General features: G+C 38.3%; 1 protein-coding gene across 10 annotated transcripts in view; it reads right to left on the reverse strand.

Moving 5' to 3' along the window:
- Window positions 1-1,298: 1,298 nt before the first annotated feature.
- The window catches only part of LOC113226789 (protein phosphatase 1 regulatory subunit 12B), an 80,480-nt gene continuing 62,570 nt past the window's right edge, over window positions 1,299-19,208 (reverse strand). For 7 of the 10 annotated variants that reach the window (XM_026459734.1, XM_026460096.1, XM_026460028.1 and 4 more), the window contains 4 exons: window positions 9,361-9,522; window positions 6,706-6,789; window positions 5,889-5,987; window positions 1,299-2,316 (listed from right to left, as the gene is read on the reverse strand). In XM_026459734.1, coding sequence (XP_026315519.1) covers window positions 5,889-5,987; window positions 6,706-6,789; window positions 9,361-9,522 — 345 coding nt within the window. In that variant the 3' untranslated portion in view covers window positions 1,299-2,316. Of the gene's footprint in view, window positions 2,317-5,888; window positions 5,988-6,705; window positions 6,790-9,360; window positions 9,523-19,208 lie in introns of those variants that run through there. The other 3 variants (XM_026459659.1, XR_003310183.1, XR_003310185.1) reach the window with 3 other exon arrangements.

The following is a 19,208-nucleotide window of genomic DNA, read 5'->3' on the forward strand; positions in this document are numbered from 1 at the left end:
GCGAGTTTTGGCGACAACAGTCTTGAAAGTAATAGAAGCTTAAGGGGCTTCCATTGTTTTTTTCTTCCGTGTTTACAAGACACAAAGACAATTTGACAGATGCTATTTTCAGGCGCTTTGAACAGCAAATTTTGCTAGTGACGGAACGTTGTTAGTTCTACATGGAAATTATATATATATATATATTTCATAATAAATACAGAAAAGTCTGGAAAATATCATGTTTCCTATAGTATGTATGTATTTCATTAAAATTTCCAAAGCGATGGTTAAACTTTGGAGTTTTCTAAAACCATACCAATAAGAATGAACTATACTTCGTTTTTTTAGGATTAGAAAAAACATAAACAAAGAAAGAGTAATAGTTAACTTTTTGTTCAGTCAATAAATTACATTAAAGGAAAATATCGTCCGCATTGACTTACAATTATATGGACGTCGGGTCCGCGCTAAAAAGTGTCCGCACTTGTAAGGCGCTAAAATCGTATACAGAGCGCGACACTCCGCTTTAATCTTCATTTGTTCTACGGACAGCGCGATACTGCGATGACATAACAATTTAAATTTCGAATAGGTTGACTTGGGACATTTTTTTCGTGGTTTTTGTATTAGACCCGTCGTCCATTTATTTGTAAGTCAATGATCGTCCGAATCGATGACTAATGATATTTAAAAATGACATGATAGTGTGTAATTATTTTATAAAAAAGATTCCGTTTAACGTTTGGAAGCTCCGTTTCTTTAAGTTTTTTATACTTAGTTCAAGTTTTTGAAATACATTAAGATAATTTTTTTTCATTTCATTTATAATAGCTAGTGTTACGAGTAAAAAGTACGTAACAATTACCTAACTATAGTAAATACAGAAGAAGAGCAACTAATGGGTCTTTCTGACACAACACCGAATGTACACCGATATCGGTGGTGCGACATATAATATTTATATTACAAAATAACTCATGAAGATTCATGTCACAAATAGCGAGTGTTTTAAGTGCACATGTCCGTAGGCGGCATTGACTTACAAAGAAATGGACGACGGGTCTAATACAAAAACTACGAAAAAAAATGTCCTAAGTCAACCCATTTAAACGTAGTGACGTGTAAAGGAATATGAAAAAGCTAAAAAGTTGAATTTAAATTGTAATGTCATCGCAGTACTGTCTAATTTTGCTTGCTGTCAGTTGAACAAACGAAGACTAAAGCGTGAATGACGCTCTGTATACGATTTTAACGCCCTATAAGTTCGGACACTTTTTAGCGCGGACCCGACGTCCATATAATTGTAAGACAATGGTAGGCGGCCATAAATAAATACATTATTTACAAATACCATTCAAGTTAAGAGTTATTTAAAAACAGTTGTATATATATTGCTAAAGCGTAAATCATTTTAAATACAAAATCACTGTAAGTACTTAATGTCAATTTGTTAATAATTTAGAATATAAGCCTGATGATACAATTACGAACTCGACAAACAAGTAGTACGTAATTAACATTCTGGCACAAAATTACGTTTAATTCATTCATAAATAAATATCGCGTTACACTTCGACATTGATAACTTTCTTAAACTCACTTGCGTCAGAAATTCGTTCATGCGTTGCGCATGAGTGTCAAACGTAAAACACAGGACTCACAGTTATATACAGATTTTGTACTGTGACCATTCCCAATTTTTTTAAAACATACGCACAGTCGTAATAATTACGAGTATCTTAAAAACAAGTAGTACGTAATTAACTTTCTGGCACAAAATTACGTTTAATTTATTCATATGTAAATATCGCGTTATATTTCAACAGTGATAACTTTTTTGAACTCACTTGCGTCAAAAATTCTATCATGCGTTGCGCATGAGTGTCAAACGTAAAACACAGGACTGACAAGTTATATACGGATTTTGTACTGTGACCATTCCCAATTTAAAAAAATCATAATTCTAGCTACATTCAGGCGCCATAAATACAATATAAAAGCAAACAGGGAAACAAATTACATTTAATTGGACGAATGTACATATTCGATGACAACTACCGGCAATAGTTCAATCTAGTCACAGTTCGTCAGAATCACAACTTGTCGGAACTCGTCGTCGTTCACCAAAAGCAGCAGTATATATAATTTATCTTAATTGCCAAGCTCTGGACGCGTCTGCGACAGGGTTGGTGATGGCTTTATAGAATCTAATTTACGTAGGAAACTAGTGTAACGCCAGGCTGACGTTCACTTGGACAGTTTGCTTATGACTCTAATTAACGCTCCGTTCTCGTCCTTCAAACGCTGGTTTTCGGCTTGCAGCACCTGTTGGTACTGAAAAATAGCATAAAATTAAGTTATGAATTTTGGCAAGATTTGTACACGTACATCACAAACAACACCACATTTTCTGAGGGAGATTGTATTTCGTGGGACAAATGCAGGGCTTCATTAAAAACTGACAAATATTATTACATAATGAAATAGAAAAAAAAAACAATACTACACGTGGTAAGTTTGTGTGTAACAAGTCACTTTACAATATTAAATACATTATATACGTAGTGCGCAATACCGATGGTGTTAGAATGTCAAAAACTTAGAATGTCGTAAAAAAACTATATCTGAACACCGATTCAACAACATTTCAACTTGTTTTTGAATTGCTAAGCGATTTGAGTATATCTAATCGAATGATGATCGTGTTTTTGGGTGTGTCCTTGTCGTGTGCGTGTGTCTGTGTACAACAATGGCAGAGGGTGAATATTTACAGGGAAGCAGATGTACGCATCAACTATTGCTGTGCAATATTTATATTTTTTTTTCTTTTTAATATTTTTAGGAAAACTATACTACCAGCACGCTAAGATGCCCGTTTTGACGTTTGTCCGCTCATCAAATTTCGTATTCATTCATAACTACGTTGAAGGAGATAATTGATGTACATTGTTGTCAATAGTTACGTGCAGTAAAATTTATCGATGTATAACTGCACGACACAACTTAGCACTTGTTTTTCGAATTTTTTTTTTTTAAATGAACTCTAATACGGTCGTCACTTATAGGATCGCTGTCCAGCACAACTTCTACCTACGGTAAAGTCACGTCAAAGCACGCAAAACAAAGCAGTTTCGAATTGACGACATATTAAGTAAACATTTTTATTTTCGTTTTACTAAAACTTTTTTATCAGTTTCCCCTTGCAATACTAGTTATAAATGTAAAAATTTATAGATGTGACTCCATTTGATTATATTTTTTTCGATAATGAATTAAGATTTGACCTCACTATTGTAATTTGTCAAAACAGCCATCATAGCGTGTACCGGTACTGTAGATAAAATACAGACAGCCCAGATGATAGCCGACCTCCGGTAAGAGATGTCACTTCAAGAGGAAGAAGTAGAGTAACTAGCAGCTGGGTCTATAAATGGTTAACATTATTAATAGTTATAATAAATAAAGATGGTCATTCACAAGTTTCCCGAGATAAAGAAATTTCATTCGAATAAATTTCTTACGCAAGCCCATTTTCCTATCAACCCTTCGCCACTGATGTGCGTTTTACATTTCGATGACACTACTCAATACAGCATCACATGGACCTATTTACGGGTGTTTTGTTATCAGTTTACAGCACGGTCTCAACCAAACGGATAACAGGACATGCATTCCACACTCCAGCCAATACTTTATAAGCGTTGAGTTTTATTCAGTTCCTAATTTCTCTATATTATTAATGACTAAGTATCTAATAACGTCGTCGTGATCAGTGTGGTAAAAATTATTTTGATGCGGCTAATATTTGTTACAGTGCGCTTTGTTCTGAAGATGTAATGGTGTTATGATGAAAAATGTCAGGCCGTTGGATGTGTTAACAGTACCACATTTGTAGGTCACTAGCATAATGTCAATTCAAGTTATAAATAATAATAACAACGCAATATGAAACTGTAAAAACTCAACACAAAACGGGCCAGCCACGCTATCGGCGAAAGATTTCCAACAGATATAACCCAACCGAATAGCGAAGCTACTCCGGCGCAAGTTAGACACGGATCAAAGCATGCTGGCCATAGCACACGGTTAATATTAACATTTGGGGAGACTCGACAAATACCCGGCTAGAACTGTGTTGTCACATCGATTCAATTGGACGTGATTTTTTAACTTTTTTGACTCTGAACGCGGAAAGAAGCGATCTGTAAATTTACAATGTTTGTAACCATTTGCGAGTAGTCTCTCTCAATCAAACCGTTTTTAAAGTTATTTTAAGTGTTTCGAATACAATATTTACACATGAAAACACATCCGTATTTGTCAGTCCGTACGTTTTCAATAGTGTAAAAAACACAACGAAGATGATAATAAAACGGAGAGAGTTGAAATTGGGTATTAGAAAACTGAGCACTTGATAATATACTACATTTACTATAATTTCACATGGCAGTGTACGTAAAGTGAGGCAGACGTATAATTGGTTGAATTTTTATGCACAGAGCAAGCGGAAAAATCTTTTAATAGCCAAATAATGTCATTAAAGAAAATAAGACATTCGATTAACTTCAATTTTACGTCCAATATCGTATGACAACGTGCAGTTCCGGGTCTTTGGGCGGTGGAGGTCGCTTGCAATCGTTTAACAAACTAACACATTATAACCTAAATTTGTAGAGCTATAATGGAGCGACGAAATATTGATACGTTTAATCTGTAGATATTTATAAAAATAATATATTTTTTTCATATTGAACATCTAAATATTTATATATGCAAAGTGGGTACATATATTTAAAAAAACATGACACGTTAATGCTCTGGCCACACAGGCGGCCACAGAAGCGTTCCCGCGCCCGGAACGCTTTCGCGGCTGTTTCTGTGTGGCCTGAGCATAAATGTCACAAATTTGAAATAAAATATGCTAACAACGAAATCATAATCAACTAATAGACATCGACGCACCAGCAGCAACTTATGCTAGCAAATCAAAACGCATTTGCAATACATCTGACGGCACTAAACAAAGTGCTCTTCTCAGTGGTTAGAAAAAGCATAACTTTTTAACCGCTGTAAATCAAAACGTTTATAAAAATAGTACTTTCCCAATACAAAATGGAGTTATTGTAGAGTTATTAATTGTTATTCCATTCTTTGACTTGTTATGCACAATACAGGATTATTTGTGAAATACTAACGACCTCTCAGGACTATATTACTAACATCGTAAACAACAACTTTTGTTCAATGATTTTTAATAATTCATCACATTCACGAACTGCCTCCGTGGCCGAACGGTTACCATGCCGGACTGCCACGCAGAGGTCCCAGGTTCGATTCCCGGGCCGGGAGAAATATTTGTATGGCCTACATTTATTTCTCTCGTGAGTTTGGGTGTAATTTGTGGTTGTCTAATTGTGTGTCCATGGCACCCGCGACACAGGGTTTCCCTAGTGTGGGGCTATGTTGATTGTGAGCGTTATTATTATTATTATTTTACTTTCACATAAAAATAAAAATACTTAAATAGATAGCTCTAAACTGTGATAACTCTGTGCAAAACGCAGGAGCGGGGATGAAGATCATCGGGGAGGACACCTACATGTTTATTACCTTACTACCAGATACAGATCCAAAAAGTGTCAGGTAGTATAAAAGTTGTTGTTTATGATGTTAGTAATGTAGTCCTGTGAGATTGTTTAGTATTTTGAAAATAACTCTGCATAATAACTTTTGAATATCAAATGATTTTGACCTATCACAAGTTGTCAACTTGGACTGTAATAGTGTAGCGCGACATTCCTTCAGTAATTTCCTAAGAGTATACATATTATGTGTAGCATTAGCAGCAAACTGTTCCCCCACCGCCGATTCCCGCCGTGTTTCAGCGCGCAAAAACATACATTTACCTATTTTGCAGCCGAGTTGGTCAGTTTGCTCACGACCCGTGTCAGAGCGCGATTCTCCGCCCTCAACCTTTCGTTCTCGGCTTTTAGCTTTTGCAATTGCTACAAAACGAACACCACAATTACATCAGCTACGGACTAAGACTTTTTGGTCTACTTGAGTAAGAGCCTTCAGGGTCGTATCTACTAAATGGCGTGAATGTACAGGATGGTATTCGTATCCGTCGGCGTCTGTTTATGAACGCGTTCCTTTACAAAATGCGTTTTTTATATTGGCAAAATGGTGATCGACGTCGATCAAGGTCTTAATGTTAACCACCAATAATCCACTGCCTCGTCATTACTCACCAGGCATTTGTCGTGAGACGCAATGCAATTCAGAAATCATGATGGCAGCCACAACGCCGAGTCAATGCCCGCAATATTATGTAGTATAAATCCGGTAAAATAAATGTGTCGTGTAGGCACGTGTATTGTTCTCGCGTCTCGCAACGGCGTTCATCAGCTTTTACAATAATGTATTATATAAACGGTGTGAGATATGGGATTTTTCAAAAGTATCAATTTGAAACGTGAAACTAGTTGCATTAACGAATATATAAATCTTTTGTTTTGGGGGCTTACTGGAGTTATCACAACTTTTACCTGGTTTTTAACGTTTAGTTTCACCTTTAGGAAACATTTGAGACGATTTATTTTGTATTCAACATAAAAGAAGTCGGTACACAATCCCACAAATATCTGTTTACGCGTTTAAAAATCAACACCGTCGCGTGACGCTACGCAAAAAGCAACTACGAGTATATCAGAGATTGCGTACCTTTAGTTCTTCCTCCATTTCCGAGAGCTTCCTCTCAATGGCCCTCTTTTCTCGCTTCTCGATTTCAGATAATGAGTTCTGGTTCTGAAAATAGAAAAAAAATTGACGTACCGCGGAGAAAATTTTGACTGAAACTAATTTCGCGTTCTGCCATTTTCGAACACACGCAGTAGCAAAAATTACAACAATCGCTTTAATGCACGTATAAATAATTCGCAACGCGCGATAGAAATACAAACTACTTATCAATCTTTTAACGGCGGATACGCTTGTCTCGAAAAAAATTTAGCCTTTTCTTTAAGATCGCTTTTCATAGTGATATAGTTAGTAGTATACAATTGTCGATGTCAATTTCACGTAGACCTGTGTATGCAAACACTCTGTAAAGACCCTATATGTATTTTGTACTTGAGCAACAAAGGCGAATCGCCTCACGCAATCTTATTAATGATGCTTACTTCATATTTCTCCCAGTGGTACACAAAGTGATACCCAAAACGTCGTAATAATTATTACAGCGAACAAGAATAAATCAAATAGTTCACGACGCAAGCTCACTGTGCACTATTGTCGTGAAAATCAACTTTATTACAATTAATTAAACATGCACGAATTAAGTTAAATAAATTTGTATGAAAATAATTTATTACGCCAGTATAATCAACAAAGACAAAATTCAAAAAATACTATGTTGTACATAGGAATGAAACTATTTTTCCGGATTTAAATCGCGTATATTTGTTTTTTCAGTCAACCGTGACCATGGGACCTGTAAAGGGCCCGAAACGTCGGTTTGTTTGAAAAAACAAATATACGCGATTTAAATCCGGAAAAATAGTTTCATTCCTATGTATAACAATCGCGAAAACCTAAGAACTCGATATACTATGTTGTAGTTCTGTCCATTGTACATTTTACGTCACAGATCTCTTACTATGGCATAACTTCTTATTATTTTCCCGATATTGCGGAACAATTACAAGCTCTAGAAGAAATCTACAACTAGTGACAATAATTCTGTCGAGAATCCATTGCCTTGTATATATGTGACAGTGACTCGTAAAAACCTACTACGACTTGTACATACAACGGTCGGAGAGAGTAATGACAAGGGCAACTAAACCCAATGACGGCAAGAAGCAGATTTATTGCGAGCTACTAAAATAACTCGCTGACTTCTCAGTACAATACCACGACCTAAATAGCTCGCGATTATTGTATATAAATTAGTGTTACTTATCAAATGAAGAATTAAGTAATTTCATTTGCGAGTCGAAACTGTAACCATGTTGATGGAACTTAAATGTGTGGTACCGCTTCTAGTTAGTAAATATTTATAAAAGTACGAGAATAGCATATATTGAATATTCTTATTGCACGGATATATAGCTCGACCTCGTAGGCATAACAATAATAACTCGTGAATTTTTTTTTAAGTCACATCTTTATTATTATTCCTTAAATCTATTTGGGACTCACTCTGTGGTCTAAGAGGTGCATTTTTAATTTTTAAATAGAAGTGACGGTATTCCCACACAATGCCACAGTCGACCGGGATCAAGGACTCAGGTTTAATCGGCGAACGACACATGCCTTATAGAGCGGTACCTATATACATATATTATTAAGTTTATAATGTGCCAAACAACCACGCCAATTATCTGGTAACAGATTGGGTTATCCCTTGTACTATGAGTACCAGAGCTGAACTCCGGGGCACAACCCAGTACAAACAGACCAGAACAAATTTAGAACGCTTCGTTTATTAATTTGTCCCACCGGGAATTGAACCCGGGAGATACACTTCCAGTGTTCGAAGCACATTCATAGAGCCCACGACAATATTGTAACGGATTTGCAAGGTAAAAAACCAAATGTCACCTTGTACGAGAATGATAAATCGATTTAGTTGACGATACTTATAAAAATAGGTTTACTCAAATATAATCGAAAATACTTAAAATTTAAAAGAAAAAAACAATGACAGTTTGTTGTGTATCGATTATGCAACTTTACCAGTCTAGGCCAGGAAAGTAAGTTTTTTCTACTGCTTCAAACTTTCAAATCTACCTACGCTTATGGACATATTTAGAAGTACTCTAAAAGGAGAATGAATTATGATAACAATATTCATATGAGCGACTGGCCACATACACCAGAACGTTTGATTTGAAAAAAGAATTACTAAACCGTCTATTGATTTCGATTCGTAAGAAACATTGTAATCATAATTCAACCTTTGTTTAGCGTTCCTCTAAAGACTCGACTAAACAGAAACTACCTTCTAGAGTCAGTGTCGGCAAAAGCAAGTTTAAAAAAAAACAATTGTTACTTTCTACGCGTTCAATTATGGCGCTCCAATATACCTACACCTCAAGTAAAGTGCTGTGGTATTTTTTTTTTGTTTACTCGATAGCTTGATTGCAAAAATATAACCTTCTTCATTCAACAAGATATTTAACAAAATAGTATGTGTTATTGAGCAACACTGCTATTTATACCTCGGTGTTAACGGGGGTTGCTCGACTCATACTTTGACAAGTGTCGACTCATGTTTGGCAATCCCTGACTTCCCGGCGACCATAATAATATATTATAAACAAGCATGTGTGCTAGTGCACTAGAAAATCCAACGTATGGTGATTGTTGTCGTACCACTTGCGAGAGTCTGGTGATGGTGCCGCGCGCCTCTCGTAGCTGCTGCTCGGAGGTGGCAAGCAGTGCGCGTAGGCGGCGAACTTCACTCGCCGACGCCTCATACAAAGCTTTATAGTCTTTCTTCTCGTCGTCGCCTTCTTCCGTGCGCTCGTTGCCCGACTGAAAACATACATATTCTACATCAATCACTACTCGACACACGGGTCTGTAGGACTTAATCCGTTATGCTGTCCGAAAGCAGGTTGGAGATTTCACATGTCTGAGTTGTAAACCAAACCAAAATGCGAGGGATATTCACAAATGTACGTAACTCAAAAATTAAAGTCAATAGTCGTATCGGGAAACGAACCCGGGACATTCCCACCAAGCGCCCATATTACTAACCACTGTCTCTTGCATATTTATTTAAACAAATAAGAATCGCTTGTAAAACTTAAATTCAATTATTGCTATGGAATAAACGCAAAATATATACCACTTAAGAGAGCGTCTATAAAATATCTGGTCCGGGCAGGGACAGAAAGCTTCAAACGAGGTCAAAAAGGGACCACGTGGTTTAACCACACATTATTTATGATGTTTGAGATGTTATAATATAATAGAAGATGAAACTAATTTCTTCTTCTTCATAAGCCATCTTCTAGTGAGGTCGGCGGTCATAATGGCAATCTGAACTTGGACTCTGCAGCTCTGAATAATGATCGGGTGTGCTCAAATTTCTGAGCTCCTATTCTATTCTCCTTCCTCCTACATTTCTCTTTCCTTGTATTTTGTCTTTTTGACAACAGCTAATTTTAAACCTAACGGACAAAGTCGCATCGTATAAAAAAACATAGATGGTTTTACTATTGTTTGTGAAACAGAACGCGTGGTAAAACTGATTGACAATAGCTCTCACGCATTGAAATCCATAAAAAAAAACCATCTACGAGTTTACTACTGAAATGCATTAATAGTCATAACAAAAAAGTACGCCGTTATTGATTCTGTACAATAAAAAAAAATTGTAAGTGACTAGAAATCGATGAATGTATTTCCTTACCTGACGGTATGATTTTATACAAACCATTATGCGTATTTTTATCTGTACCGTTAAAGCTATTAGGAAACCACGACTTTTTTGTATGCAAATAGTGCACGACACTAATACACGATCGACGCAATTTATGACATTGCATAGTGAAATCTATCAAATTATACATCATGCTTTTACAAGATCAAGACGATTGGTATGACAAAAGGGACAGTGCTAATATGTCAAATTGTACACTACGCATGCTTACGACTGACGCGGTTGATATGACAGTGGTTAGTGCAATGCTGTCCAATTATACATTACGCGCGAATACATAATTAACCAGGTTGACATGACATTGGTTAGAGTGAAGCTGTTAAACTATACTGTTCTTGTTACACATTCAAGAACAGAAGCGGTATCTACGACACAGGACATTACCGCGTTGCGGTTATTAGATTATGTTTACATTCTTACTAGAATTACAATACAAAATTGTTACACAGAGTAAGTGATACTACTGTGTGTACTTGATTGTACGACAGGAATATTGAAATAATTTAATGCTCAGTAGCAAATAGTGACTCGTCGCCTCGACATCACGGCACGCAAACGAAAAACCAAAAAAAAGCGGAAGTTCCGACTCTAACGCATAGGAACTCTTTGTACTATTTAGATAATTTTAATAAAACAAAAGGAACGCACGATATCGACTTTGTAGTATGTCATGGCACAAACTATAATGTTAAGTGTAAAGCAATAGAACGAAGTAACAAAGAATAATATACTTTTCATTTAATTATGAGAAAAATCGACGACGACCATAACAGTGTCTTCCAAGTTATTTTCAAATTGCAAGCGTTAAAGAGTGGGAAAAGTTTTTGGTTTAGAATAAAACGAAGACATACACAATATCCGTCCGAAACGAGCGAATTGAGACTCAAAGAACGAGCGTTGAGCGAACCGAAGGCGTCGAGAGCAGTCAGCGACCGCGACTTCTCTTTGCTAAGGTTCTTGCGATTCTTCCTCTCGGGTCGCACTGGAGGTACATCCGGCTCCGGCAATACTTCCGTCACTTTTGCCGGTGGCACTGCCTTCGGCTTAAAGTTCTTTTGACTCGCCAATAACTTCTTGTCCAACTTTTTTAACACTGGCGTCATTAAATTCAACGACCCTAATGATACCCCGCTCAAGTATACCCCTCCGTACCCAGAACTCGTACCCCCATAAATTCCGACTCCCGGCCGCCCGAACCCGGCACTGTATGGATTGTAGTTCCTGTAGCTATTTGGACTGTACGAGTTCGAATAATTGTTCGAATAGGGATTGTACTGGTTGCTGAGCACCGAGCTGAGCATGCTCGGAGACGAGCCATAGTGAGAAGTGAGGCTGCGTGGCCGCGACGTGTAACGATCCTGTTTCCGACTCATTGTCGATCACATCACTGACGCGAGCGACCGGCGCGGTACATGAAAACACACTGCCGCGACTGCTTCAACTGTTTCACGAGTTTTATTTCCATGTGAAAATATTGTAGGCGGCCACACTGCGGCGGCCCCAAACGGCGCGACACGGGCGCGGTCGCGGTGTGACGCACTAACACAATCAGACGGGGATACACGAGGCCACGTGAGGCCATCACCTGTAAATATATCCGCCAACTATACAACGTCCAGGCGACGATAACCGCTAACGGTCGCAGGAAGTTGGCGCTCACACTACTTTCTTTTCTATGTTTACACATAAGCCTGTACCTTACCAATTTTAACACTGCTTGTCCGCGTAGGTCAGAAAATGGAGATTACATTATAAGCTATTATTTTAGGCGACGCCTCATCGATCAGTTAACGGTTTCCTTCAAAATTGGCAAGTGGAGCGAAGGCCGCACAGATGCGCGAGTCCGGCCCACTCAGGCAGGTACGCACGCGTTGCTCTTAAAATACCCACCGCACTATATTATAACTAACATAAACATCAAGTCGCGGCAGCTCATAAGAACCGAATGCAGGGCGGCAGCGCCACTGTTGTGGCAAAACAAAAGCGAGCCGCAAACATACGAACATAAACACAAAGCTGAATATTATCGACCGCTGAACTAACGGACCATTTACCTGACAACATGGAATGCTTCGCTCCTATTTCGTAACGTGTCGAAAAGCGGAATAAGCTATTCGCCTCCATTGTTGAGTTTAAGTAAATCGTCATTTACACAATATTTATAGCGTCATATACTATCTAAAATGTACATAATGCCTATTACCGTTAAGCCCCAAACGCTAAGGGTACGTTGCCTTTGAACAGCGACGAAGTTGAAGACGAGCTCGGGTTTTTGTCCCCGCTATAAATAATATCCATTCTCAAGTTTACGCGGCTGCGACTGGTGTGACCCAAATACTGTTTGTACTGCTGGAATCCACCAAACGCTGGATAACACAAATAGCCACTTGTAAATAGAAAGATTTCAAAACTGCGCAGCATTTTCGTAGTCAGTGAAAATAATCGATACGACAACATTTTCAAACAAATTCGTGGGCTGAAATCGCGATTTTCTATTACAAAATAACAAACATGCAATCTCAGATGTTGAGTAACACCTACTTGCAAATGTTACATTTTAAAACTTAGCTACGATCTAAATATCTGTTCACAAAATCGCATCCTTTATTGTAACTACAATCTGGTAACATTTTCACTTGAGTAGCTGTGATGTTTAACCAGTTAAAACATTCTGTCACGTACTTCGGAAAACCACAAGCTGCCACCACCGACCCACCATCATTAGAATTATTCCGCATTGACATATTAAATCATGGAGACAACTACTATTTTGCCCCATTTCAAGTAGAATTAACGACGTATGACTGCGCGGAATTAATGTCCCGAGAGAAATAATCTCTCAAAACAATTGATATCTCAATTGTTTCATTGATATACAAAAGTTTATCAACTTTACACTAAATGCAACTAAGATCCTGTGCCTTTACTATGAGTTTAGAGTAGACATGAGTACCGCGCCGGCGCGTCGCCGTCGCCGCGTTTTTCCTCGCGCCAGCGCTGCCGACAAATGCAATCGGCGCGCCGTTCAGTATTATAGCTTCCGTATTGTGTATCTGAAAACGGCGACGCCAGAAAATGACTTTTCTAAGATAAAACTTTTTTTTTTATAAAATGTAAGTTCGCATTTGACCTCCATCTAACCTGATGGAAAGTGACGATGAAGTCAACGATAGATGAATGCCTATTCACTTTTGCCATGAAAAGTTATAACGTTCAGGGAACAAGTCTGCAAGCAGGGAATTCCACTCCATTGCCGTTCGCCATATAAATGTGGAAGCGTAACGCTTCGAGCGAATCTTTGGAATATCCACAACATAGAGGTGGAACCCAAGTCTATGCCTAGCCCCCGGTGATGGAAAGGGGAAAGCGGAATTAAATCGTGTAATTCCATCGCACACTCTCCATGATATATCCTGTAAAATACCGATAAGCTGGTAACTTTACGGCGGTGTTCAAGGCTCTGCAGCTTCGCCTCCACTAATTCCAAGTCACCTATAAGCTTCTGGGCACAGTAGTCAATTGAATCAAAGGTGGCCAGTTGGTATGTAACAGAGCCACCCGAAAGGTGGCAACAGTACTCCATGCACGACCGGACTTGTGCTTAGTACAGCTGAAGCAACTGTCCCTATCTACCGACCCGAGATGGTCCTATCTACCGACCCGAGAGATAGGATTTTCCGGAGAGACTACGGGCTCGACGGCAAGACCAGGGCACAGCGGGCGTCCGGGCCATGCCCTCCGTCAATGATATGCCTTTGCGTCTCTGGCGGACCCGGACTTGGGTGTGGACTCGCTGGGATTTGTCGTTAGCTGCAGAGACGGACATGTTTGAATGCCCCGGTTTTGCATGTGTCCGGGACGTCTGTCTTACGAGCAGCTAGCGCGTCTTAGTACCGGTCTAGTTGAGGACCTGTATGCGCGGGTCACGTGAGTTGCCCTTTAAGTTGGAAGCTATGTCCCGACTTTGTCGAAGGACACTGCGACTGGCATCTCCGGCACTAGTCCGGAGAGCGAGTAAAGGACTAGCTAGATATCCTCCGGTCCCTCCAGCCGCTTAGGTTATTGGGAACTGGAGAAAAAACGTCGTTTTTCGGCGTCGGGAAGTGACCTTACAGCTCCGCCACCAATGCGGAAATATGGCAATGGACTCAGAGTCCACGGCTTAGCGGTGGCAACTGCCAGTTGTGCAATGCGCAACGAGAAGCGAGCGTGACTATAGCTCCGGTACCTATCTGAAAAATAGGGAGGGTACTGTACGTGCACCCGGGGCGGTTCACCCGAGGCACTAGCCTCTCGAAGAACCGGATGAAGTCAAGTGACAGAGGTCTGTGAGAACCCTGTACACTGGCTGATCTGGGGTCAGAACCTGAACTTGTAAGGTTCCTGTGCGCACACAAGTTATAGTGTCTTTCTCGAATGCCTAAGGGTAGGTAGGGAGGGTCACTATAATCAAAACTAACGTGGAAAGGTATGGTGCTTGTTCCGGTGTGAAGTAACGCCTCACCCTGGAAATGATCCCAAGCTTCCTTGCTGCACGTTTGGTCGTGGATTCAATGTATCTGCCGAAGCACAAATTGGACGACAGGTCCAGTCCAAGTAGTAGTAAGAGACGGTCGGCTATCGGTATGGATAGGTAAATCACAAAATGTCGGAGTCAGCTCAAAGGGACTCCGTTTTGTGGAGAATAGACACGCCTGCGTTTTAGTAACGTTAAATTTGGCATCGCCCCAACCGAAGACTGCTTTGAGTGTCAAATCCAAATGGCTAACCATGAACTCTCGATAAGACTGGATTTCCTCTCCACTGACCCTTGCATTGGTCAAGTACCTATCTACAACTGTGTTATCATCAGCATACGCAAAGGTACTTGGAATTAACATATCATTGATATGCAGCAGAAAGAGATAGATTCCTCAGGGTTCCGTACAGAAAGTACGGAACCCTGAGGAATCTATCGCCATATGTTCGGAAGAGGAGCCTTCTAAGACAACTCGAATCGAACGTTCGCTCAAGAAATCCGAGGTCCAATTGCAAAGGTCAGTGGGAAGCCCATAAGAGGGAAGGTTAGTTAAAAGGTTTGCGTGCCAGCCCCTGTCAAAGGCTTTAGAAATATCCAAAAACACTGCAAGTGCTTCACCTTGCTGTTCTGTAGCCTCGCTCCATATATGACAGGCATACACAAGAAGATCCCCAATTGATCTCCCTCGTCGGAATCCGTACTGGCGATCACTGAGGAGGTCGTTGTCTTCAAGGTACGATAGGGACGGTTGTTGAGTACACGCTGCATAGTCTTGCAGAGTATGGAAGTGACTGAGATAGGTCTATAGTTGACAGGGTCAATTCTGCTTCCCTTTTTCGATACAGGTTCCACGTTTGCAAGCTTCCACGACATGCGAACTATACCAGTCTCAAGCGAGAGGCGGTACAGGCGTAGGCGTATGAGAACAGGAGACAACTCAGGCGCACAGTTACATAGGACTAGTGCTTGAAATCCATCTAGCCCGCTAGCTTTATTCACGTCTAAGTTCTAAGTACCTCTTTTCGGCGTATGCGAATTGGCGCCACAATGCATTGTGGTAAGATTAGAACCAGACGCGAACTCTTTGCAAAGAGTGAGGCAAAAAATTTGCCTTGTCATCTGCAGTATAGGCCAAAGTGCCGTCTGGCGTCAGCAGAGGTGACATAGATAGGCGACAAAAGTTAGTTAGTGACTTTGTATTTAAACATGTTTTGTTAAAAAAATTAATTTGTCAATTTCTGGCGTCGCCATTTTCACTTGTTTGGAAAAAGACAAGACTTTATTTTTATTTTTTTAGTACATTAAATCATTAAACATTTCGCTGTCTAATAACGCAGTATCGCAGATTACTACGATTTTGAACTAAGAATACAGTTACAAGCAAAGCAAGCAAGCTAAACTTTATCATAAATAAGACACCTAAAAGAAATGTTAAATTGCGGCTCGTCCAATAAGCGAGTGCTATCCAAGGCACCATCTCAGAATTTTCATAAAAACGAAACAAGTTAAAACATGAATATAATGATTTATAATGAGCTAATACGGTGGATGAGGCAACACATGCCACGGTTTTTGATAGTTTTATAAATACATATGTGTGTGGTTTGGCATTACATGACGAAATACGACACCTTTACGGCTTAAAACTATACCGCCTATTTTTAAAATGCGCCCTAAAACATATTTTTTTGATGACCATAGACAATGTAACATTTTAAAAGAAAAAAATCTTATTTTGTTTAAAGTTAGCTAGTAAAAATGGCATAGACTTTTTTGCCAGCTCATTATTCATACAATATTTTAAAAGTATGATTTATAAACCATAACGTTTATATACGAGTCCGTATCGATTACTATTTACATCCAATCTGCTCCAATCTAGTCCATAGCGTTCCACATCCATAAAGATTTGCATATTAATAAAATGACGTCATGCGGCCATGTGCACGAAACTGAACGCCCACCAGTGGATGGCACTAAACATATTCTTAATAGACATTAGCCATTTCACGAGAATAAATTCCGATTTTAGACATCGTAATGTAGTGTCTTAAAATATTGGTTTTTTTATCTCCAAAATGTGTTTCCTGCAATAATGAAGCGTAACGGCGGCTTGGCAAAGCGTTAAATGTGTTAGTATAACAATGGTAGTAATCAAAGCACCGAAAAGTAAATTAAAAATGAACTTATTTAAATTACGAATATTACCGCGTTCTTTACTAAACTACCGAAAATACTACCTCTTTAAAATTGGTACTATTTTCCTTTCGGAACTTTAGTATATTATTCGGCAGTAGTTTCTTTTCGTAAATTGTGATTTAAAGAAATTCTCGATTGTTTGGTTAGCGTGATTAATATTGTCGCTATTTCTGAGTTTATTTTTAAGTAGTTCATTTTAACGAAGCTTAGTGATATAGTTAGCCACAATTCGCTGCAAATTTATTTGCTTTTCGGAACCGTTGTTATTTCCCAAACAACATTGTATTCTAACTCCAATCATGTTTGTAGCAATAAAAAGAATGTCGACATCGTCAATCAGATTACTAGATAAGCAATCCCGGGGGTAGATTTCTTAATTAGTGCCTTGTATTATATTGTTCTTAAATAGGCGCCTTGACGTCGAGTTGCGGATACCAGCCCGTTACACCAAGTACCAAGTATATTGTTCTTGAATATTTTCGATATTTCTTCATTCTTTATCGTTTAGGTGTCAGCGTGACCATTACGAGCTATAGCAGAAAACTATAATTCTTTACCTTTAAGTAAAATATTATAGATTGCAATACATGTCAAATAGTTTTGATTTAATTTTGGTGTTGAATTTTGACTCTGATCATTTAAAAAGAAAATCTAATATATAAAAGCTTTACAAAACAAATTGTAAAAATAATATGTAGCGGCGTAACTTCAAACTTCTCTACGCCATAGGATATTGATTTCAAAGCGAGCAATTTGTTTACGTGCTTTCTGAGAATTATATTATTTATATAACTTTTCACTTGCGTAACGCTAAAAATTCTTTTGATCTAGTGGTTCAGTAGTTAAAAAAATATTTTAACCTTTGAATATTATAAAGATAATATTATAATAATAAATGTTAAGTGCATGGGTAAGAAAAATTACTATCAAGTAATTTTGTGTCAGGTCTGTCCACATTATGCAACGTGTCTGAACACTATATTTCATATACATAGGTGAACGGTGATTTGATTGATAAAAATTAAAAATATAAAATATCTTTTAACACAAATTTATAAGTTATTTTCCTATTATTACTAACAAAACTTGTTAACTAAAATAAAATAATTTTAATTTTTACATTTTTTCCTCGACAATGCTCGTAAATTGTTTGCATTACTTGTAAAAAACGAACACGGAAAGTTTGTCATTTACGTACATGTCATTTACGAGTGACTTCGTCCCAGTCAGGGCATGCAAAGGAAGTATTCATAACTGTCCACTTCTCTAAACTTAAAATCTACCTCCCCTGATATATATAATATATGATATACTGATAATAATAAAAAAGGCGTTAATATAAACTAAAGTGTTGTGGTATTCTTTTCTTTGCCTTTTTCTATATTCGTCGCGAAATAAAATTCTATTGAGAAGGGCGACGCTTAAACAAACGTAAATGCTTGTAAATACCGTGTGAAATATTACGTTTAATTTTAATTAACATTTTGTATTTTCTATTATAAATCTTCTTCTCTTTCAATTTCCTCAAACAATATGAGGTAATAATAGATTATTTCGTCACACTGTTTGAGAAAATCACTATATAAGCGTCGGCGGGAACGGGGATTACTTGACTCGTATTAACACACAATTGTAACTTATACTCGTCTAGCAATCCCTTACTTCCCGGCCTCTGCAATTTATTATTGATACAAAGATCGAACACAAAGAAAAAATCCTTAGATCTGATTGGGCTGAAACCAGCGTCTGTTGGCAGGCCAGGGCCACCGTCCTTAACCAACCGAGCTATGGAAGAGGGTACTGAATGTTGGGCTTGGCAAAAAAGCAGCAAGTTAGTTCTAATTTCCTTTTTGTTTTGCCGTATTTTGTGACGTATAATATATCAATTCACAACACGGTAAAAAAATCAGTCAAGGGGCAAACCTGACATGTAAAATAATTTTAGGGCTAGTTCTTGACCTAAAATACTCGTTTTCTTCTAACGTTGACGGAAACAGCGATCCGGATTCATGTGTCACTTATGTGGCTGTTATTCATCTATATGAATAACAGTTG

Source organism: Hyposmocoma kahamanoa, unplaced genomic scaffold (genome assembly GCF_003589595.1).
Source record: "Hyposmocoma kahamanoa isolate Upper Pololo Valley unplaced genomic scaffold, ASM358959v1 100021, whole genome shotgun sequence".
In the NCBI taxonomy this organism is placed as follows: domain Eukaryota; kingdom Metazoa; phylum Arthropoda; class Insecta; order Lepidoptera; family Cosmopterigidae; genus Hyposmocoma; species Hyposmocoma kahamanoa.